This window comes from Scyliorhinus torazame, chromosome 17 (genome assembly GCF_047496885.1).
Source record: "Scyliorhinus torazame isolate Kashiwa2021f chromosome 17, sScyTor2.1, whole genome shotgun sequence".
NCBI classification, from domain to species: Eukaryota; Metazoa; Chordata; class Chondrichthyes; order Carcharhiniformes; family Scyliorhinidae; genus Scyliorhinus; species Scyliorhinus torazame.
The window spans coordinates 166754285-166778896 of NC_092723.1; the positions used below are offsets into that span (position 1 = coordinate 166754285).

A 24612-nucleotide genomic window follows, 5' to 3' on the forward strand; every position below is an offset into this window, starting at 1 on the left:
AAGATTTAGACAGTTTAGGAGAGTGGTCCAAGAAATGGCTGATGAAATTCAAAGTGGGCAAGTGCGAGGTCTTGCACTTTGGAAAAAAGAATAGAGGCGTGGACTATTTTCTAAACGGTGACAAAATTCATAATGCTGAGGTGCAAAGGGACTTGGGAGTCCTAGTCCAGGATTCTCTAAAGGTAAACTTGCAGGTTGAGTCCGTAATTAAGAAAGCAAATGCAATGTTGTCATTCATCTCAAGAGGATTGGAATATAAAAGCAGGGATGTACTTCTGAAGCTTTATAAAGCATTAGTTAGGCCCCATTTAGAATACTGTGAGCAATTCTGGGCCCCACACCTCAGGAAGGACATACTGGCACTGGAGCAGGTCCAGCAGAGATTCACACGGATGATCCCAGGAATGGTAGGCCTAACATACGATGAACGTCTGAGGCTCCTGGGATTATATTCATTGGAGTTTAGGAGGTTGAGGGGAGATCTAATAGAAACTTACAAGATAATGAATGGCTTAGATAGGGTGGATGTAGGGAAGTTGTTTCCATTAGCAGGGGAGACTAGGACCCGGGGGCACAGCCTTAGAATAAAAGGGAGTCACTTTAGAACAGAGATGAGGAGAAATTTCTTCAGCCAGAGAATGGTGGGTCTGTGGAATTCATTGCCACAGAGGGCGGTGGAGGCCGGGACGTTGAGTGTCTTTAAGACAGAAGTTGATAAATTCTTGATTTCTCGAGGAATTAAGGGCTATGGAGAGAGAGCGGGTAAATGGAGTTGAAATCAGCCATGATTGAATGGTGGCGTGGACTCGATGGGCCGAATGGCCTTACTTCCGCTCCTATGTCTTATGGTCTAACTCCCGCCTATCCAGCCTCTCTTCACAGCTGAAACGCTCCAACCCAGGCAACATCCTGGTGAATCTCCTCGGAATCCTCTCTAGTGCAATCACATCCTTCCAATGGAATGATGTAACAAGAGGCCATTCGGCCCAACGTGTTTGTACCATCGCTCTGGCGGAGCTACCCAATTAATTCCATTCACCTGCTTGTTCATCATGTCCTGTCATTCTTTCCCATTTATCCAATTTGCTTTTGAACATTATTACTGAAAGTACCTCCAGCACCCATTCAGTCGGTGCAACTTGTTGCATGAGGCAAAATGTTTCCTCCTGCCCCAATACACTGTGAGAAATGCAGAATTGTCAGCTGATGCAGTGGCCGCGATTCTCCTACCACGTTGCGCCTGGCGTCAATCCTGTTGTGCCAGGTGCATCGTGGGGGAGGAAGAAAACGGGTTTCGCGCCCTCCGATTCTGAGTCTTTATTTCTTCGTTTTTACTTTCTCTATTAGTTCAGGGGATGTAGGTGTCGCTGGCTGGGTCAGCATTTATTGCCCATCCCTTAGGAAGAGTCAACCACATTGACATGTAGGTCAGCCCAGGTAAGGATGGCAGATTTCCTTCCCTGAAGGACAATTAGTGAGCCTGATGGGTTTTTACGACAATCGTCAATGGGAATCATTAAACTTTTAATTCTAGATTTTTATTAAATTCAAATTTCACAGGGCAGCACGGTGGCGCAGTGGGTTAGCCCTGCTGCCTCAGGGCGCCGAGGTCCCAGGTTTGATCCCGGCTCTGGGTCACAGTCCGTGTGGAGTTTGCACATTCTCCCCGCCTTTGCGTGAGTTTGGCCCCCACAACCCAAAGATGTGCAGGCTCGGTGGATTGGCCGCGCTAAATTGCCCCTTAATTGGATACTCTTAAAAAAAAAAATGTTTTAATTCAAATTTCACCATCTGCCCTGGTGGGATTTGAACCTAATTCCCCAGAGCATTGCCCTGGTACTCTGGATTATTAGTCCAGTGACAATACCACTATGCCACGGTCACCCGACTTACTACGCCTGGCGCAATCTGGAACGCCCTCACTGGATGCGATCCAGATATTCATATGTAAACGAGGCAATAGGCTGAACTAAATATGCACGGCCCATTCGAGGCCGCATTGTCCCAGCTCCCAGGAGTCATCGGCCGCACCGGCACGGATTAGTACTGATCTCCACAAACTGCCCGGGTGCCAGGTTTTCAGAGCAATGGGGCAGGGCCTGGGGGGCATGCCTATGAAAGGGTGGGTGAACGGCAGTATGAAGAGGCATCATGAAGGGTGGGGGGATTCTGAAAGGGAGGGGGGGGGGGGGAAAGAGGGAGGCCCTAAAGGTGGCGGGCCCTCAGCGACCCCATAGTGGGTATGCTGACTTGGTGGGGTGGGGGTGATGTCCTGATACCCACAAGGATGGATGGGTGTGGGGTAGGGTCACCGTCATGCCTGGGTGATGGGGAGGGGCGCAGCTCACACTAACATTTATTGATGGGGTGGGGGAGGTTGCCTCTCGGGGTTCGAGGGTTGGGTGTGTTGCCCATGTCTGCGGGGTTTCGCATTGTCAATGTGGGGGAGGGGCCTCAATCTTTTCAAAATGGAACCCCAATCTCTGAGGAACCAGTCTTGCCGGTGTGTTTTGTTCCCCAATACAGAAAAAAATTCTAAGGGCGGGATTTAATTAAATGGAACAAAGTGCTATAGCAAGCGCGTTTAGCCGCATGTTTCCCCGAGTGACACAAAGCTATAAAATGCCACTCGCATTAGATAGGGGATCTCAGTGGAGAACACACGGCCATGGCTGCACATAGCCCTGGTCTGTGCACTGAGGAACTCCACTCGGCAAACCCCTCAGTGTAGTGAGAGATTTCTAAATGGCATCCCAATCTCTGGAGCTCCCAATGCAACCCCCGACCCCCAACGTGCTATGAGAGGATCCCTGGCCCCCCCCTCAAATCCCCCCACACCAGCACAGGGCACCCTCCGGCACGATCGCCACTGCGCCATAAATGCCCTCATGACACCTTGCCAGTGCCCCTGCCAGCTAGCCGTGCCACCTTGGCTCAATGGCAGTGCCAGGCTGGCACTGTCAGTTACCAGGGTACCACCTTTCCCAAAGGGCATGCACCTGAGGGCCTCTGATCCCCTGGAGACCCCCACGTGTGCCAGTCCGTCTAGTCCCCTTTCGTGGAGATCAGTGCTGAACAGCGCTCACCCGAGGTCTCCGAGGCGAAGGGGATGAATCCCAAAGCCTCAGGTGCCTCGGGAAACTGCACATTACTGTCTCGCTGTAATATGCAGATTTGCCAAAATGTGACCCCACCCACAATGGGTGGGATTTACGTTGCAACGTTGCGCGAGATCGCTTTAGATCTCGCGAGGCGTTGCGAGTCAAAAATGACACTTGGGGCTGGATTCTTCCGCTCTGCCCGTCGCAGGATCGCTACGGGCGGGATGTGGACCATGTAAAGATCCGTTGACCTCCGGCGGGAATTTCTGGTCACCGGGTGGGCGCGGACGGAGAATCCCGCCCTTAGTCTTTATTTGGGTGAATTGCGCTCAATATCAGTCCGTTTATTACCCAGAGTCAATAGACTCCAAAGAATATTTTCTCCACAGTTTAGGAGGGTGCAGCTAAAGCAACAAATCCCACCGTGATCGATGGATGGTTAAATGTGATTTACTTTGAAGAAAAAATGGAATTCTTAAGTGACAGCCCCAATTTGTGCTTTATAATATTCATCAGGACATGTTTGGATGAGGAGTCATTTTCATTTCTCTCTCTCTCTCTCTCTCTCTCTCTCTGTGGACAAAAGCTCCTGTTGACCAACTGTGACCCCGGGTTGAGATGCTTTGTGGAGAGGTGTGTAACCCTGAACTCTTCCATCAGTGCAGCTGGAGGGGAAGCTGTACGCGTGAGACAGTGGTTTGCCAATGGAATATTTGCCTTTGTACAAGGAGCAGGAAGCAGAAATCTGGGAATCATTAAGAATGCCGGGTGGAGCAATTTAATTCTCCACGTGTATGCTCAGAGGAACTGAATAGCTTTTCTCTCCGTTGCCGATCTTGTAGACAGGGATGGGGGGGTGAAAAAGTCATCAGGCTTTTTTGGACCCTTTTCCATTTCAAGTTACGTTGTCCGGTCGGCAAAGGCGTTGGACAGAGGAATGCGGCAAACACCCTTTTTCATCAAAAATGCATCGAGTGCGACCAGATCAATTCCTCCTGAACTTTTTAAAAAGTTTGTGGTTTCCAAAATCATTTAACTCAGCAGCCAGTGAATAAGATGCCCGTGTTCTGACCAAATAATACACATTACTTAGAAATGACTGCGCAGGAATGAACGGGGGTGAGGGTGGGGGTGAAGGGAAATGTAATTGAAAATTGAGTGGGATATTTGATGGGCCCCGAGACAAAATTGAGGAGAAATAGAAACATATTAAAGTTTCAAGGGAAGAAGGGTTAACCTACTTTTCTCTTTCAAGCGTCGATCAATTGTCGACACATTTATAGCATTTTTAAAATATTAACCCTCACTCCATAAATACTGGTGTATTTTTCATTTTGTGGGGGGGGTAATGTTTTGGGCTTTGGGGAGAGGGGAGCTTTAACCAACATCCTCCCCTCCCCCGCCAGAGTCTGCGAGGTTTGTGCTTCTGGAAGCTTCCTGGTGGCAGTGGGCCTTTGAACGTCAACTCCCTTTTTTACAAAACCTGTGCCCATGAGGAAAATTAAGTTTCCTGTAAAGTAACCTTTGTGAAGCAAATGAAACACTGCAGCAGACCGGAGGAGCTTTAACACACACGACATGGCAGTGAAAGACAACCGAACCACAAGGAGGTAAGCGTTTGTGAAGCAACGTCCGGCTTCTAGAACCAGATGGAAGCCATTTGCGACGGCTTACTGCCTTTTACTGTGACTGATCCCCCCCCATTCTGTGCCTCATTAAGACCTAGCGCTGCCACATCAAACACTCGGGAAAAAATACAAATGTTGAACCAGTTTGCTCTGAGCCGGCACGAGGAACAGTCCACGTGGTCGACTGAATCGTTTCAACAACAACTTGCATTTAAAAAAGTGGGGGGGTATTCCAGAACCAGGGGTCCCCGTCTCAGGACGCGGATTAATCCATTTAGGACTGAGGCTAGGAGAACTCTTTGCACCCAGGGGGAGGTCGGCCTGTGGAATTCTCTGCCACAGAAAGCAATTGAGGCCAAAACATTGTGGACGGAATTCTCCGGCCGTTCGCTGGCAGCGGGATTCTATCGTCAACGGCGGGAGCTGGGAATCCCGCTGCCAGCGAACGGCACCGCCAAGAAACACCCGGCTGGGTGCCGGAGAATCCACGCCCTGCATGCTTTCAAGAAGTAGTTAGATATAGCTCTTGGGGCTAAAAGGATCAAAGGATATGAGGGGGGGGAAGCGGGAACAGGTTACCGAGTTGGATGATCAGCCATGGCCATAATGAATGGCGGAACAGGCTCTAAGGGCCAAACGGCTCCTCCAGCTCATATTTTCTATGTTTCGTCAATATATGAGACGTCCGAAGGTGTTTCATGGTGGAACTACCAAACAAAGGTTTGACGCCGAGTCATGTGACAAAAAGCCCGGTCAAAGTGACAGGAGGATGGGGGAGGTTTATTCAGCGAAGTCCACAGTGTAGGCCTTTAGCAGCTGAAGACAAGGCCACCGATAAAGAAATGATGGGACATGCTCAAGGATATAAACACAATTTAGCCATGTATATAAAACAGGTTGTATTACAATAACAAATGATCTACCTAACATCTTCAAAGTCATGGGGCGTGATTGAACGTAAGCGAGTTCGCCATCGCTATCTCACCACACTTAGTCACTTTTTTGCACTGCTCTTCTTTTTGAGAGCAATGCAGCCAATAAATCTCACCCCTTAATCTCTAAGTGGGCTTAAGGGCCTCCACCCACGGGCAATGTCACCCACCCGCCCCATGGGAACTACCCCGCACTCCACCCAAGTGATGACACCCTACTATGGGGTCGCAGAGGGTTCCCCTTTTCAGGCATCGCATGCCCCATTTTGCCTCCCCCCTGGGACTGGGGGGGGGGCAGGAAGATTTTGGGAGCCCAATAGATCCCGGGTCAGCATGCCGAAGCGGGTTTGAAACCTACTTAGGTGCACAAGGCTTGGTTCCGCCCATTGTGGGCAGGTTTTTGATCACGATGCCTCGCGAAGACCTGGGTAAATCCCGCGAGGGATACTGGCTGTCGGGGAGCCTGCGGGATGCCTCTACCGGCCGTGTCGTGCTCCCGTTCGGGAACATCGCAGCTGATAGATTGCGCCCATGTTCCTTTTTCCATTTCTTATCGAGTATTTCCATTAAAAACTGGAGGAAATGTAGGGTGTAGGATAGGACAAATCCTCGGCAATTCTCAATGAAAGCGAACACCCAACATAATTCTGCCACTGTTGCCCTTCAGCCTGGTGTATTTGGAAACAGGAAAATAAGCCAGTCACGCTTGAGCCAATCCACCTGAACGGCAGGCGATGCATCACCTCAAATTGCTCCCCTCCCAATCAGTGCCAATGTCACAGCTGTACCCCACACTTCCTCCTCCGGTTCCAAAATACTTTTAAAAATGGAGCGATTTTACTTTAAATAACCTGCCCAGGGTTCTATGACGTTCATGCAGTTTGTGGAGTTATTTTGTATCACAAACACACGCAGGAAATTTCTCAGGATTTTGCATAACTTTACACATGACCGGGTCAAGGGTATTGCTTGCCAGGAAGACTCGAGTGGAATAGGGAGGGGACTGGTTGAGTATTCAGTGGGGCTGGGTGGAGTGGACCCTTAGGGTGGAGGCCTGAAGCAATTGGCCCTTCTCCAGCTGCAGATGGAGCACATTCACATTATCCACTTGGATTGCCCTCTGTGCCCCAGATGTTTTGTATACATTTAAGCCGCCTGTACAGTGGTGGGGTGTATCTTCTCATGGCTAACCCCTAGCAAGCTTGTGACCTGTGGAACGGTCCGCCCAGCTAACAGGTACATAGTCATGGGGCAACACAGTTGGGCAGTCCACTGCAACCTTCACCAGAAGATGGTAGGCTTTAAGAAGCGACTTAAAGGAGGGCAGGAAATGAAAAATGAAAATGAAAATCGCTTATTGTCACGAGTAGGCTTCAATGAAGTTACTGTGAAAAGCCCCTAGTCGCCACATTCCGGCGCCTGTTCGGGGAGGCTGGTACGGGAATTGAACCGTGCTGCTGGCCTGCCTTGGTCTGCTTTAAAAGCCAGCGATTTAGCCCAGTGAGCTAAACCAGAGAGAGGGATCGGGAGTCTTGAGGAGGGAATTCCAGGTCGTAGGCCCAGGCAGCTGAGCACGGCCACCATTGATGGAGTGGTCTAGTTTGAAGATGCAGAAGGCGCTCGAACTGGAGGACAGCAGAGCTCTCCGAGATTTTTACCGTCAGGCACGCAGTACTCACAGGGCTGATGAACACAACTGAATTAGGTGGCACAAAAAGACTCGCTCCAAACGCCGTCAGGTGTTGCGTTAGGCACACAGCCAAGTCTGGGGTGGTGTCTTCTAAAGGCAAAATCCCATCAGTTTTCCAGCTCATGGCAGTCATGTTGAAATACTGGCAAAGTGAAGTGTAGACACCGACAGCAGCTTGCACAGAGGACGAGGGATAAAAGTTTGTGATGTTCAAATAATAATCTTTTGTTGTGTCATCAGTACTGAAAATAAAAATGGAACTGGAATAAATAACTTTTGCTTTGGACTGTAATCATTTTGATCTATGTGTGTGGTGCAACTTGAAATTGAACAATATGCCAACTTTTTTTCTTGCTTTACTATCTATGTACCAACCCCTACCGGACACAGATACCATGGCCTGAATTTTACAGACCCTCAGGAACATGCTGGCAGGCGGAGGGGGTGTAACATTGGATGGAAAGGTTGGGGTGTTAATTTCCCTTCAAGGGCCTCTTCCTGTCGCTGCTGATATTTTACTTGGGGTGGGGGGGGGGGGGGGGGGGGGGGGGAGACACAGTGAGCAGGGAGCCCACAACAAATGGCAAAGCAGCCAGGTATATCCATGATCCTCCCAGCAGGCTCAGAGTGGACTGTGGACCCCTCTGAACATAAAAACTGTGCCTTATGGAGGGCCCACTAGCAGAAATGGCTGTCCCTTCCTTGATGACTCCACCCCGGCCTTTCGATTGCTCCCAACCTCTGCCTTGCCAGAGACTACCTGGCATGTCTGCCCCACCTCCCCACACGTACATGCAGCCACACACACACACAACACAGAGACACACACGCTTACACACACAGACAGATGCATACACACCGACAAACATATTTACATACACACGCACATTCAGGCACACACGCACTTACACACACAAGCACACACACTTACAGACACACATACACAGACACAACACACAGACATACACGCACACATGCACACACATACACTTGCACACAGATACAACACACAGATACACACTTACACAGACATGCACACACAAACACACACACTTACACACACAGACACAACACACAGACACACACACGCACATGCACACTTATACATGCTACATGCAGACACGCACAGACACACACACTGATATACATACACTTACAAACGCACAGTTACACACACGCACACACTTACACACACACTATCAAAGTTGCTTTCTTGCTTCACGGTGTTTATACCTCTCCCACGCCAGTTGAGAAACCATTGCGCTGCTCCCATTACTGTGGGAGTTGACTGACTGCTCAGACAGAATGACAACTCCTCAGGCATTGCCAAATTTATAACATGTGTTGCCAGAGTTTCTTTTGCTTCATTTCTCCCACAGCTTCCTTCCTCAGCAGTGTCATCAATTTCTTCGCAATCGCTATAGAAACAGGGATGGAAGGACGATCTGCACCTTCTCCAGTGACTAATGGATGAACATGTAATGATGTTCAAATTAAGGGAGCCTCAACTCTACTACTTTCCCCAACTCCCCCGTGACAGAACTTGGCATCAAATGATGTTTGACCAGTTTACCCGGCAATTAAATAATGTTCATCACATAAAGGACAGGAAATTTGCCCCATTGAAGCCCTCAGACATTCCAAGTAGGGGATGGGCTCCCATCACTGTATTAGAACATAGAACATACAGTGCAGAAGGAGGCCATTCGGCCCATCGAGTCTGCACCGACCCACTTAAGCCCCTCACTTCCACCCTATCTCCGTAACCCAATAACCCCTCCTAACTCTTTTTGGTCACTAAGGGCAATTTATAATGGCCAATCCACCTAACCTGCACGTCTTTGGATTGTGGGAGGAAACCGGAGCACCCGGAGGAAACCCACGCAGACACAGGGAGAATGTGCAGACTCCGCACAGACAGTGACCCAGCGGGGAATCGAACCTGGGACCTTGGCGCTGTGAAGCCACAGTGCTATCCACTTGTGCTACCGTGCTGCCCGTATGTATTAGCATGTATACTATGTGGTTTTGAGTTAATGTTGGGTAGCTTGCGTCTTAGTCCCGTTACATCATGTCCCATTAAAACCAATTACTGCATGGTTTTTGACAGAAATATTTCTACATATATATTTAAAGAAAACTTACTCTGGAGACAAGAAGAAGGTGTAGAGCTTGTGATCTGATCCTCTTACTGATTCCAAATTAATTCTCTTTCTGGCTTTGAAGTTCTGCTCATTTGGGTTTGTTGAATTGTGGAGGAGGACCTGAATAAAGGCCTCAGCTTCATTGGCACTGGAAACCCCTGAATCTATAATTAGAATGATTGGAGGAGAAACAGCAGTCATAAATTCCATGATATATGAATGTATATAGCTCTTTCCTCAACCTATTACCTCCGTTTTCTTATACGTACCATTCAAAACTGCATACGTGACCTGAATGTGGAGCCCAGCCTTTCTATTCAAATTCCCGGAGGTGACATTCACAGTTACTGATCTCCTCGCTGCAATAACGGTTGTATTAACGGTGACGTTTCTCGCTGCAGAGCTGGTCGACATGGTAACGGTGATGGCCTTCTCCGAATCCAGGCTCTCGATGGGAATCTGCGACCCATTGTCAGTCTTGAACTCGATGGAAGCCACTTTGCTGGAAATGGTGTAGTTCTTTATGTAACCATAAGGAAAGGGATTGGAGTCCACGAGGAACATGACCTGGGTCACGTCACTGAGGTTGGAGAACACACTGTTGAAGGATGGCGGGATGGAGAACTGGCAGCCTGATCTGTTGGCAAAGCAGAGCAGATGGCCGGGGTCGGCCCGTTTGCCCTGAGCCCACATCCTGGCACCCGACACGCTCAAGGGCTCTTCGTTCAGGACTCGCGTACCCATCAGAATTTGCATCAACCTCATGGAGAGGTCATAGGCCTTTGTTGCCACCAGTTCGGGTTTGCCAGTAGGTGAGCTGGTGACCTTACTCATGACTGGAACCAACTGATTAGTCATATCAATCAGGCCTCCTGTAGAACAAACAAATTCAAATGTCAAATATCTCCATTCAGGCAGGTTGTCTGATGCAGGAAAGTTAGTGAGAGAATTAATCCCTTCCGGCATGTTATGTGCAATGAACTCCGGATCACGTGCTTTCCGACATCAATGGGAATAAAAATGAAAGCCTTGTTTTACACAATTGCACAAAATTAAGGCCAAGCCTTTTTAAATTTTGAGGCAACAAGATTTTGTTTGGACCAGTGATTGTTCAATAAGGTTTTGACGCTCGCCAAAGCTGTGGTAATCAGCTTTCTGCCACATGATACAAAATACGGCCAAAGGATGGGGTGAATCAATGATGAATTGGGATTGAGGGACAGGACTATGGATGAGCACTGATGCACTTGCCCTGTCAAAGAATATTTTTTCGCTGCAGCAAATAATCACTAACCAGCTGTGGTTTAGCAAGTAAAATATCTCAACAGCCTTTCACTTCCTCAATGGAGCACAGTTGCAATTTCTTTTAACGTTAATGATCGTTTCTCCTGCAGGATTTTTGACTGACTATTGACGAGACCATGGGTTTTGTTAGACAGAGGCTGCAGTCCCACCTTCAATGGAACGGGCTGCCACACGGTCCCAATGTCCATCGGATTAAAATTCCTCAGCCGATGAGGAGCATCAATTCTCCACGGGCGGGATTTTACTGTCCCCTTGTGGTGGTGGTGGGGAGAGGCAAGGTCAGAAAGTTCAGCCAGCAATTCAAAAGCCCATGGGCTTTGGCGGGACTGGACCGTCCCACCGGTGGGAGGGGCCGTAAATTTCTGCCCTGCACGGCTGTGGCCGATTTACCGCGCATGGTGATTGGCGAGCATATTGGGCAACACTGGTCTCGAGCTACAGTCACTTCCCAATATTGTGTATGTTTCCGTTCGCCATATTGTCTTGAGCTTACCCACAGTGACAAGGATGTTATCCCCAATGGAGGTCGGTGTCATTTTACCCTGTCCAGTTTCCTTTTGGAGGACTGTTATCATGTTGTCCAGGGCAAACAATGTCTGCTTCTGGCACTTGCTACAAATTAATTCTCTGCTGATAACCTAGTAAGAAGGACAGAAGAAAGAACCGAGTGAGAAAAAGGCCCACTTGGCTTCAGCGCGCCAGTTTCTTCCAAAGATTTCGCCAATCTCATTTTCTCCGGAATGCTTCCCAATTTAATCCGAGAAAAAGTTCTTACAAGTTCTTCCTTGCCCACAAAGGTTGATTCGACTAAAGTCAATGGTCTGATTATCCAATTGATGAATTCTACAATTGAATATTAATTCCAACAAGGAAACAGGCTGTGGTATAACCAGTTTATCTTGGATTTGATCTCCCTAACGAATAGTAGCCGCAGTCCTCTCCATGCATTCTGATCTCAAATTAATTTATTCCCTTTTCCTTCGACAGACTAGCTCACCGAATGAACAGGGGCTGTGATTTTTTTGGAAATCCTCCTGGCTCCTGAGGTATTTACTTCACTGCAAACCTCGCTTGCATTGCAAAAAAAAGGGGGGGGGAAATAGTTGCATTTTTATGATGCCTTTCGTAGCCTCAGGATGTCCCAAATTGATTTCCGGCCAACAAAGTAAGGTGAAGTGTAGTCGCTGTTTCAATGAAGGGCAACGTGGCAGCCAAGTGGCACACAGCAAGCTCCCACAAACAGCATTACAATGATCATCAGTGATGTTGATTGAGGGATAAATATTGGCCACAATTCCAAGCATCACCTCCCTATTCTACTACAAATAGTGCCATGGTATCTTTCACATCCACCTGAGTGGGCAAATGGGCCCTGGTTTAATGCCACATCTGCAGCAGTGCAGTAGTGCACTGGAGTTTCAACCTAGGTTTTTGCATTTAAGTCTCTAGCATGGGAGTTGAACGCACAACCTTCGGATTAAGAGATGAGAGTGCAGCCCACACAGCCATGTTTCCCACCCCAGACTTGTAGAATGGGAGTGAATGGGAGGAAACATGTGAGTGCAGTCTTTCCTTCTGTCAGTAACTCTGGGTGTGCTGTCCACGCCATCACAAACGTTGATTAAAAAGTCTCCCGCTAGGATTCTCCTGGTTTTCATCAACAAGTTACAGAGCAAATATATCCCAAGTGGCGGATAAGTACTAAAATTCAAATCTCTTCAAATTAATGGGAGAATAACTATTATAATTCAAATCGCTTCAAATAAATGGTGGGATAACCATTGTACTTCAAATTAATGGTGGGATAACTATGGTAATTCAAATTAATGGTGGGGAGACTATTGTAATTCAAATTAATGGCGGGTTAACTATTGTAATTCAAATTAATGGCGGGATCAATATTGTAATTCAAATTAATGGCGGGATCACTATTGTAATTCAAATTAATGGTGGGATAACTATTGTAATTCAAATTAATGGTGGGATCACTATTGTAATTCAAATTAATGGTGGGATCAATATTGTAATTCAAATTAATGATTGGATCACTATTGTAATTCAAATTAATGGCTGGATCACTATTATAATTCAAATTAATGGCAGGATCACTATTGTAATTCAAATTAATGGTGGGATCACTATTGTAATTCAAATTAATGGTGGGATCAATATTGTAATTCAAATTAATGACGGGATCACTATTGTAATTCAAATTAATGGTGGGATCACTATTGTAATTCAAATTAATGACGGGATAACTATTGTAATTCAAATTAACGATGGGATAACTATTGTAATTCAAATTAATGGTGGGATCAATATTATAATTCAAATTAATGGTGGGATCAATATTTTAATTCAAATTAATGGTGGGATAACTATTGTAATTCAAATTAATGTTGGGATAACAATTGTAGTTCAAATTAATGATGGGATAACTATTGTAATTCAAATTAATAGTGGGATCAATATTGTAATTCAAATTAATGGTGGGATCAATATTGTAATTCAAATTAATGGTGGGATAACTATTGTAATTCAAACTAATGGTGGGATAACTATCATAATTCAAATGAATGGTGGGATCACTATTGTAATTCAAATTAATGGTGGGATAACTATTGTAATTCAAATTAATGGTGGGATCAATATTGTAATTCAAATTAATGGTGGGATAACTATTGTAATTCAAATTAATGGTGGGATAACTATTGTAATTCAACTTAATGGTGGGATAACTATTGTAATACAATCTAATGGTGGGATAACTATCATAATTCAAATTAATGGTGGGATCACTATTGTAATTCAAATTAATGGTGGGATAACTATTGTAATTCAAATTAATGGTGGGATCAAATTGTAATTCAAATTAATGGTAGGATCACTATTGTAATTCAAATTAATGGCGGGATCACTATTTTAATTCAAATTAATGGTGGGATAACTATTGTAATTCAAATTAATGGTGGGATCAATATTGTAATTCAAATGAATGATGGGATAACTATTGTAATTCAAATTAATGGTGGAATAACTATTGTAATTCAAATTAATGGTGGGATCAATATTGTAATTCAAATTAATGATGGGATAACTATTGTATTTCAAATTAATGGCGGGATCATTATTGTAATTCAAATTAATGGTGGGATAACTATTGTAATTCAAATTAATGGTGGGATAACTATTGTAATTCAAACTAATGGTGGGATAACTATCATAATTCAAATTAATGGTGGGATCACTATTGTAATTCAAACTAATGGTGGGATAACTATTGTAATTCAAATTAATGGTGGGATCAATATCGTAATTCAAATTAATGGTGGGTTAGCTATTGTAATTCAAACTAATGGTGGGATAACTATTGCAATTAAAATTAATGGTGGGATAACTATTGTAATTCAATCTAATGGTGGGATAAGTATCATAATTCAAATTCATGGTCGGATCACTATTGTAATTCAAATTAATGGTGGGATAACTATTGTAATTCAAATTAATGGTGGGATCAATATTGTAATTCAAATTAATGGTGGGATCACTATTGTAATTCAAATTAATGGTGGGATCAATATTGTAATTCAAATTAATGATGGGATTACTATTGTAATTCAAATTAATGGTGGGATAATTATTGTAATTCAAATTAATGGTGGGGTGACTATTGTAATTCAAATTAATGGCGGGATCAATATTGTAATTCAAATTAATGGCGGGTTAACTATTGTAATTCAAATTAATGGTGGGATCACTATTGTAATTCAAATTAATGGCGGGTTAACTATTGTAATTCAAATTAATGGCGGGATCACTATTGTAATTAAAATTAATGGTGGGATAACTATTGTAATTCAATCTAATGGTGGGATAACTATCATAATTCAAATTAATGGTGGGATCACTATTGTAATTCAAATTAATGGTGGGATAACTATTGTAATTGAAATTAATGGCCGGATCAATATTGTAATTCAAATTAATGGCGGGATAACTATTGTAATTCAAATTAATGTTGGGTAACAATTGTAATTCAAATTAATGGTGGGATCACTATTGTAATTCAAATTAATGGTGGGATCACTATTGTAATTCAAATTAATGGTGGGATCAATATTGTAATTCAAATTAATGATGGGATTACTATTGTAATTCAAATTAATGGTGGGATAATTATTGTAAATCAAATTAATGGTGGGGTGACTATTGTAATTCAAATTAATGGCGGGATCAATATTGTAATTCAAATTAATGGCGGGTTAACTATTGTAATTCAAATTAATGGTGGGATCACTATTGTAATTCAAATTAATGGCGGGTTAACTATTGTAATTCAAATTAATGGCGGGATCACTATTGTAATTAAAATTAATGGTGGGATAACTATTGTAATTCAATCTAATGGTGGGATCACTATTGTAATTCAAATTAATGGTGGCTTAATTATTGTAATTCAAATTAATGGTGGGGTGACAATTGAAATTCAAATTAATGGCCGGATCACTATTGTAATTCAAATTAATGGCGGGATCACTATTGTAATTCAAAATAATGGTGGGATAACTATTGTAATTCAAATTAATGGTGGGATCAATATTATAACTCAAATTAATGATGTGATCACTATTGTAATTCAAATTAATGGTGGGATAATTATTGTAAGTCAAATTAATGGCGGGATCACTATTGTAATTCAAATTAATGGCGGGATCACTATTGTAATTCAAATTAATGACGGGATCACTATTGTAATTCAAATTAATGGTGGTATAACTATTGTAATTCAAATTAATGGTGGGATAACTATTGTAATTCAAATTAATGATGGGATGACTATTGTAATTCAAATTAACGATGGGATAACTATTGTAATTCAAATTAATGGTGGGATCAATATTTTAATTCAAATTAATGGTGGGATAACTATTGTAATTCAAACTAATGGTGGGATAACTATCATAATTCAAATGAATGGTGGGATCACTATTGTAATTCAAATTAATGGTGGGATAACTATTGTAATTCAAATTAATGGTGGGATCAATATTGTAATTCAAATTAATGGTGGGATAACTATTGTAATTCAAATTAATGGTGGGATAACTATTGTAATTCAACTTAATGGTGGGATAACTATTGTAATTCAATCTAATGGTGGGATAACTATCATAATTCAAATTAATGGTGGGATCACTATTGTAATTCAAATTAATGGTGGGATAACTATTGTAATTCAAATTAATGGTGGGATCAAATTGTAATTCAAATTAATGGTTGGATCACTATTGTAATTCAAATTAATGGCGGGATCACTATTTTCATTCAAATTAATGGTGGGATAACTATTGTAATTCAAATTAATGGTGGGATCAATATTGTAATTCAAATGAATGATGGGATAACTATTGTAATTCAAATTAATGGTGGAATAACTATTGTAATTCAAATTAATGGTGGGATCAATATTGTAATTCAAATTAATGATGGGATAACTATTGTATTTCAAATTAATGGCGGGATCATTATTGTAATTCAAATTAATGGTGGGATAACTATTGTAATTCAAATTAATGGTGGGATAACTATTGTAATTCAAACTAATGGTGGGATAACTATCATAATTCAAATTAATGGTGGGATCACTATTGTAATTCAAACTAATGGTGGGGTAACTATTGTAATTCAAATTAATGGTGGGATCAATATCGTAATTCAAATTAATGGTGGGTTAGCTATTGTAATTCAAACTAATGGTGGGATAACTATTGCAATTAAAATTAATGGTGGGATAACTATTGTAATTCAACCTAATGGTGGGATAAGTATCATAATTCAAATTCATGGTCGGATCACTATTGTAATTCAAATTAATGGTGGGATAACTATTGTAATTCAAATTAATGGTGGGATCAATATTGTAATTCAAATTAATGGTGGGATCACTATTGTAATTCAAATTAATGGTGGGATCAATATTGTAATTCAAATTAATGATGCGATTACTATTGTAATTCAAATTAATGGTGGGATAATTATTGTAATTCAAATTAATGGTGGGGTGACTATTGTAATTCAAATTAATGGCGGGATCAATATTGTAATTCAAATTAATGGCGGGTTAACTATTGTAATACAAATTAATGGTGGGATCACTATTGTAATTCAAATTAATGGCGGGTTAACTATTGTAATTCAAATTAATGGCGGGATCACTATTGTAATTAAAATTAATGGTGGGATAACTATTGTAATTCAATCTAATGGTTGGATAACTATCATAATTCAAATTAATGGTGGGATCACTATTGTAATTCAAATTAATGGTGGCATAACTATTGTAATTCAAATTAATGGCCGGATCAATATTGTAATTCAAATTAATGGCGGGATAACTATTGTAATTCAAATTAATGTTGGGTAACAATTGTAATTCAAATTAATGGTGGGATCACTATTGTAATTCAAATTAATGGTGGGATCACTATTGTAATTCAAATTAATGGTGGGATCAACATTGTAATTCAAATTAATGATGGGATTACTATTGTAATTCAAATTAATGGTGGGATAATTATTGTAATTCAAATTAATGGTGGGGTGACTATTGTAATTCAAATTAATGGCGGGATCAATATTGTAATTCAAATTAATGGCGGGTTAACTATTGTAATTCAAATTAATGGTGGGATCACTATTGTAATTCAAATTAATGGCGGGTTAACTATTGTAATTCAAATTAATGGCGGGATCACTATTGTAATTAAAATTAATGGTGGGATAACTATTGTAATTCAATCTAATGGTGGGATCACTATTGTAATTCAAATTAATGGTGGCTTAATTATTGTAATTCAAACTAATGGTGGGGTGACTATTGAAATTCAAATTAATGGCCGGATCACTATTGTAATTCAAATTAATGGCGGGATCACTATTGTAATTCAAAATAATGGTGGGATAACTATTGTAATTCAAATTAATGGTGGGATCAATATTATAACTCAAATTAATGATGTGATCACTATTGTAATTCAAATTAATGGTGGGATAATTATTGTTAGTCAAATTAATGGCGGGATCACTATTGTAATTCAAATTAATGGCGGGATCACTATTGTAATTCAAATTAATGACGGGATCACTATTGTAATTCAAATTAATGGTGGTATAACTATTGTAATTCAAATTAATGGTGGGATAACTATTGTAATTCAAATTAATGATGGGATGACTATTGTAATTCAAATTAACGATGGGATAACTATTGTAATTCAAATTAATGGTGGGATCAATATTTTAATTCAAATTAATGGTGGGATAACTATTGTAATTCAAATTAATGTTGGGATAACTATTATAGTTCAAATTAATGATGGGATAACTATTGTAATTCAAATTAATAGTGGTATCAATATTGTAATTCAAATTAATGGTGGGATCAATATTGTAATTCAAATTAATGGTGGGATAACTATTGTAATTCAAACTAATGGTGGGATAACTATCATAATTCAAATTAATGGTGGGATCACTATTGTAATTCAAATTAATGGTGGGATAACTATTGTAATTCAAATTAATGGTGGGATCAATATTGTAATTCAAATTAATGGTGGGATAACTATTGTAATTCAAATTAATGGTGGGATAACTATTGTAATTCAAATTAATGGTGGGATAACTATTGTAATTCAAATTAATGGTGGGATCAATATTGTAATTCAAATTAATGGTAGGATCACTATTGTAATTCAAATTAATGGCGGGATCACTATTTTAATTCAAATTAATGGTGGGATAACTATTGTAATTCAAATTAATGGTGGGATCAATATTGTAATTCAAATGAATGATGGGATAACTATTGTAATTCAAATTAATGGTGGAATAACTATTGTAATTCAAATTAATGGTGGGATCAATATTGTAATTCAAATTAATGATGGGATAACTATTGTATTTCAAATTAATGGCGGGATCATTATTGTAATTCAAATTAATGGTGGGATAACTATTGTAATTCAAATTAATGGTGGGATAACTATTGTAATTCAAACTAATGGTGGGATAACTATCATAATTCAAATTAATGGTGGGATCACTATTGTAATTCAAACTAATGGTGGGATAACTATTGTAATTCAAATTAATGGTGGGATCAATATCGTAATTCAAATTAATGGTGGGTTAGCTATTGTAATTCAAACTAATGGTGGGATAACTATTGCAATTAAAATTAATGGTGGGATAACTATTGTAATTCAATCTAATGGTGGGATAAGTATCATAATTCAAATTCATGGTCGGATCACTATTGTAATTCAAATTAATGGTGGGATAACTATTGTAATTCAAATTAATGGTGGGATCAATATTGTAATTCAAATTAATGGTGGGATCACTATTGTAATTCAAATTAATGGTGGGATCAATATTGTAATTCAAATTAATGATGGGATTACTATTGTAATTCAAATTAATGGTGGGATAATTATTGTAATTCAAATTAATGGTGGGGTGACTATTGTAATTCAAATTAATGGCGGGATCAATATTGTAATTCAAATTAATGGCGGGTTAACTATTGTAATTCAAATTAATGGTGGGATCAGTATTGTAATTCAAATTAATGGCGGGTTAACTATTGTAATTCAAATTAATGGCGGGATCACTATTGTAATTAAAATTAATGGTGGGATAACTATTGTAATTCAATCTAATGGTGGGATAACTATCATAATTCAAATTAATGGTGGGATCACTATTGTAATTCAAATTAATGGTGGGATAACTATTGTAATTGAAATTAATGGCCGGATCAATATTGTAATTCAAATTAATGGCGAGTTAATTATTGTAATTCAAATTAATGTTGGGTAACAATTGTAATTCAAATTAATGGTGGGATCACTATTGTAATTCAAATTAATGGTGGGATCACTATTGTAATTCAAATTAATGGTGGGATCAATATTGTAATTCAAATTAATGATGGGATTACTATTGTAATTCAAATTAATGGTGGGATAATTATTGTAAATCAAATTAATGGTGGGGTGACTATTGGAATTCAAATTAATGGCGGGATCAATATTGTAATTCAAATTAATGGCGGGTTAACTATTGTAATTCAAATTAATGGTGGGATCACTATTGTAATTCAAATTAATGGCGGGTTAACTATTGTAATTCAAATTAATGGCGGGATCACTATTGTAATTAAAATTAATGGTGGGATAACTATTGTAATTCAATCTAATGGTGGGATCACTATTGTAATTCAAATTAATGGTGGCTTAATTATTGTAATTCAAATTAATGGTGGGGTGACTATTGAAATTCAAATTAATGGCCGGATCACTATTGTAATTCAAATTAATGGCGGGATCACTATTGTAATTCAAAATAATGGTGGGATAACTATTGTAATTCAAATTAATGGTGGGATCAATATTATAACTCAAATTAATGATGTGATCACTATTGTAATTCAAATTAATGGTGGGATAATTATTGTAAGTCAAATTAATGGCGGGATCACTATTGTAATTCAAATTAATGGCGGGATCACTATTGTAATTCAAATTAATGACGGGATCACTATTGTAATTCAAATTAATGGTGGTATAACTATTGTAATTCAAATTAATGATGGGATGACTATTGTAATTCAAATTAACGATGGGATAACTATTGTAATTCAAATTAATGGTGGGATCAATATTTTAATTCAAATTAATGGTGGGATAACTATTGTAATTCAAATTAATGTTGGGATAACTATTAAAGTTCAAATTAATGATGGGATAACTATTGTAATTCAAATTAATAGTGGTATCAATATTGTAATTCAAATTAATGGTGGGATCAATATTGTAATTCAAATTAATGGTGGGATAACTATTGTAATTCAAACTAATGGTGGGATAACTATCATAATTCAAATGAATGGTGGGATCACTATTGTAATTCAAATTAATGGTGGGATAACTATTGTAATTCAAATTAATGGTGGGATCAATATTGTAATTCAAATTAATGGTGGGATAACTATTGTAATTCAAATTAATGGTGGGATAACTATTGTAATTCAACTTAATGGTGGGATAACTATTGTAATTCAATCTAATGGTGGGATAACTATCATAATTCAAATTAATGGTGGGATCACTATTGTAATTCAAATTAATGGTGGGATAACTATTGTAATTCAAATTAATGGTGGGATCAAATTGTAATTCAAATGAATGGTAGGATCACTATTGTAATTCAAATTAATGGCGGGATCACTATTTTAATTCAAATTAATGGTGGGATAACTATTGTAATTCAAATTAATGGTGGGATCAATATTGTAATTCAAATGAATGATGGGATAACTATTGTAATTCAAATTAATGGTGGAATAACTATTGTAATTCAAATTAATGGTGGGATCAATATTGTAATTCAAATTAATGATCGGATAACTATTGTATTACAAATTAATGGCGGGATCATTATTGTTAATCAAATTAATGGTGGGATAACTATTGTAATTCAAATTAATGGTGGGATAACTATTGTAATTCAAACTAATGGTGGGGTAACTATAGTAATTCAAATTAATGGTGGGATCAATATCGTAATTCAAATTAATGGTGGGTTAGCTATTGTAATTCAAATTAATGGTGGGATAACTATTGCAATTAAAATTAATGGTGGGATAACTATTGTAATTCAATCTAATGGTGGGATAAGTATCATAATTCAAATTCATGGTCGGATCACTATTGTAATTCAAATTAATGGTGGGATAACTATTGTAATTCAAATTAATGGTGGGATCAATATTGTAATTCAAATTAATGGTGAGATCACTATTGTAATTCAAATTAATGGTGGGATCAATATTGTAATTCAAATTAATGATGGGATTACTATTGTAATTCAAATTAATGGTGGGATAATTATTGTAATTCAAATTAATGGTGGGGTGACTATTGTAATTCAAATTAATGGCGGGATCAATATTGTAATTCAAATTAATGGCGGGTTAACTATTGTAATTCAAATTAATGGTGGGATCACTATTGTAATTCAAATTAATGGCGGGTTAACTATTGTAATTCAAATTAATGGCGGGATCACTATTGTAATTAAAATTAATGGTGGGATAACTATTGTAATTCAATCTAATGGTGGGATAACTATCATAATTCAAATTAATGGTGGGATCACTATTGTAATTCAAATTAATGGTGGGATAACTATTGTAATTGAAATTAATGGCCGGATCAATATTGTAATTCAAATTAATGGCGAGTTAATTATTGTAATTCAAATTAATGTTGGGTAACAATTGTAATTCAAATTAATGGTGGGATCACTATTGTAATTCAAATTAATGGTGGGGTAACTATTGTAATTCAAATTAATGGTGGGATCAATATCGTAATTCAAATTAATGGTGGGTTAGCTATTGTAATTCAAACTAATGGTGGGATAACTATTGCAATTAAAATTAATGGTGGGATAACTATTGTAATTCAATCTAATGGTGGGATAAGTATCATAATTCAAATTCATGGTCGGATCACTATTGTAATTCAAATTAATGGTGGGATAACTATTGTAATTCAAATTAATGGTGGGATCAATATTGTAATTCAAATTAATGGTGGGATCACTATTGTAATTCAAATTAATGGTGGGATCAATATTGTAATTCAAATTAATGATGCGATTACTATTGTAATACAAATTAATGGTGGGATTACTATTGTAATTCAAATTAATGGCGGGTTAACTATTGTAATTCAAATTAATGGCGGGATCACTATTATAATTAAAATTAATGGTGGGATAACTATTGTAATTCAATCTAATGGTGGGATAACTATCATAATTCAAATTAATGATGGGATCACTATTGTAATTCAAATTAATGGTGGGATAACTATTGTAATTCAAATTAATGGCCGGATCAATATTGTAATTCAAATTAATGGCGGGATAACTATTGTAATTCAAATTAATGTTGGGTAACAATTGTAATTCAAATTAATGGTGGGATCACTATTGTAATTCAAATTAATGGTGGGATCACTATTGTAATTCAAATTAATGGTGGGATCAATATTGTAATTCAAATTAATGATGGGATTACTATTGTAATTCAAATTAATGGTGGGATAATTATTGTAATTCAAATTAATGGTGGGGTGACTATTGTAATTCAAATTAATGGCGGGATCAATATTGTAATTCAAATTAATGGCGGGTTAACTATTGTAATTCAAATTAATGGTGGGATCACTATTGTAATTCAAATTAATGGCGGGTTAACTATTGTAATTCAAATTAATGGCGGGATCACTATTGTAATTAAAATTAATGGTGGGATAACTATTGTAATTCAATCTAATGGTGGGATCACTATTGTAATTCAAATTAATGGTGGCTTAATTATTGTAATTCAAACTAATGGTGGGGTGACTATTGAAATTCAAATTAATGGCCGGATCACTATTGTAATTCAAATTAATGGCGGGATCACTATTGTAATTCAAAATAATGGTGGGATAACTATTGTAATTCAAATTAATGGTGGGATCAATATTATAACTCAAATTAATGATGTGATCACTATTGTAATTCAAATTAATGGTGGGATAATTATTGTAAGTCAAATTAATGGCGGGATCACTATTGTAATTCAAATTAATGGCGGGATCACTATTGTAATTCAAATTAATGACGGGATCACTATTGTAATTCAAATTAATGATGGGATGACTATTGTAATTCAAATTAACGATGGGATAACTATTGTAATTCAAATTAATGGTGGGATCAATATTTTAATTCAGATTAATGGTGGGATAACTATTGTAATTCAAATTAATGTTGGGATAACTATTATAGTTCAAATTAATGATGGGATAACTATTGTAATTCAAATTAATAGTGGTATCAATATTGTAATTCAAATTAATGGTGGGATCAATATTGTAATTCAAATTAATGGTGGGATAACTATTGTAATTCAAACTAATGGTGGGATAACTATCATAATTCAAATTAATGGTGGGATCACTATTGTAATTCAAATTAATGGTGGGATAACTATTGTAATTCAAATTAATGGTGGGATCAATATTGTAATTCAAATTAATGGCGGGATAACTATTGTAATTCAAATTAATGTTGGGTAACAATTGTAATTCAAATTAATGGTGGGATCACTATTGTAATTCAAATTAATGGTGGGATCACTATTGTAATTCAAATTAATGGTGGGATCAACATTGTAATTCAAATTAATGATGGGATTACTATTGTAATTCAAATTAATGGTGGGATAATTATTGTAATTCAAATTAATGGTGGGGTGACTATTGTAATTCAAATTAATGGCGGGATCAATATTGTAATTCAAATTAATGGCGGGTTAACTATTGTAATTCAAATTAATGGTGGGATCACTATTGTAATTCAAATTAATGGCGGGTTAACTATTGTAATTCAAATTAATGGCGGGATCACTATTGTAATTAAAATTAATGGTGGGATAACTATTGTAATTCAATCTAATGGTGGGATCACTATTGTAATTCAAATTAATGGTGGCTTAATTATTGTAATTCAAACTAATGGTGGGGTGACTAATGAAATTCAAATTAATGGCCGGATCACTATTGTAATTCAAATTAATGGCGGGATCACTATTGTAATTCAAAATAATGGTGGGATAACTATTGTAATTCAAATTAATGGTGGGATCAATATTATAACTCAAATTAATGATGTGATCACTATTGTAATTCA

At 38.5% G+C, this 24612-nt stretch overlaps 1 protein-coding gene across 2 annotated transcripts in view; it reads right to left on the minus strand.

Moving 5' to 3' along the window:
- The window catches only part of pkd1a (polycystic kidney disease 1a), a 239617-nt gene that overhangs the window by 54622 nt on the left and 160383 nt on the right, over window positions 1-24612 (minus strand). For both annotated transcript variants that reach the window (XM_072481591.1, XM_072481590.1), the window contains exons 23-26: window positions 11294-11438; window positions 9765-10367; window positions 9497-9659; window positions 7341-7593 (exon numbers count right to left, since the gene is read on the minus strand). In XM_072481591.1, coding sequence (XP_072337692.1) covers window positions 7341-7593; window positions 9497-9659; window positions 9765-10367; window positions 11294-11438 — 1164 coding nt within the window. The remainder of the gene's footprint in view (window positions 1-7340; window positions 7594-9496; window positions 9660-9764; window positions 10368-11293; window positions 11439-24612) is intronic.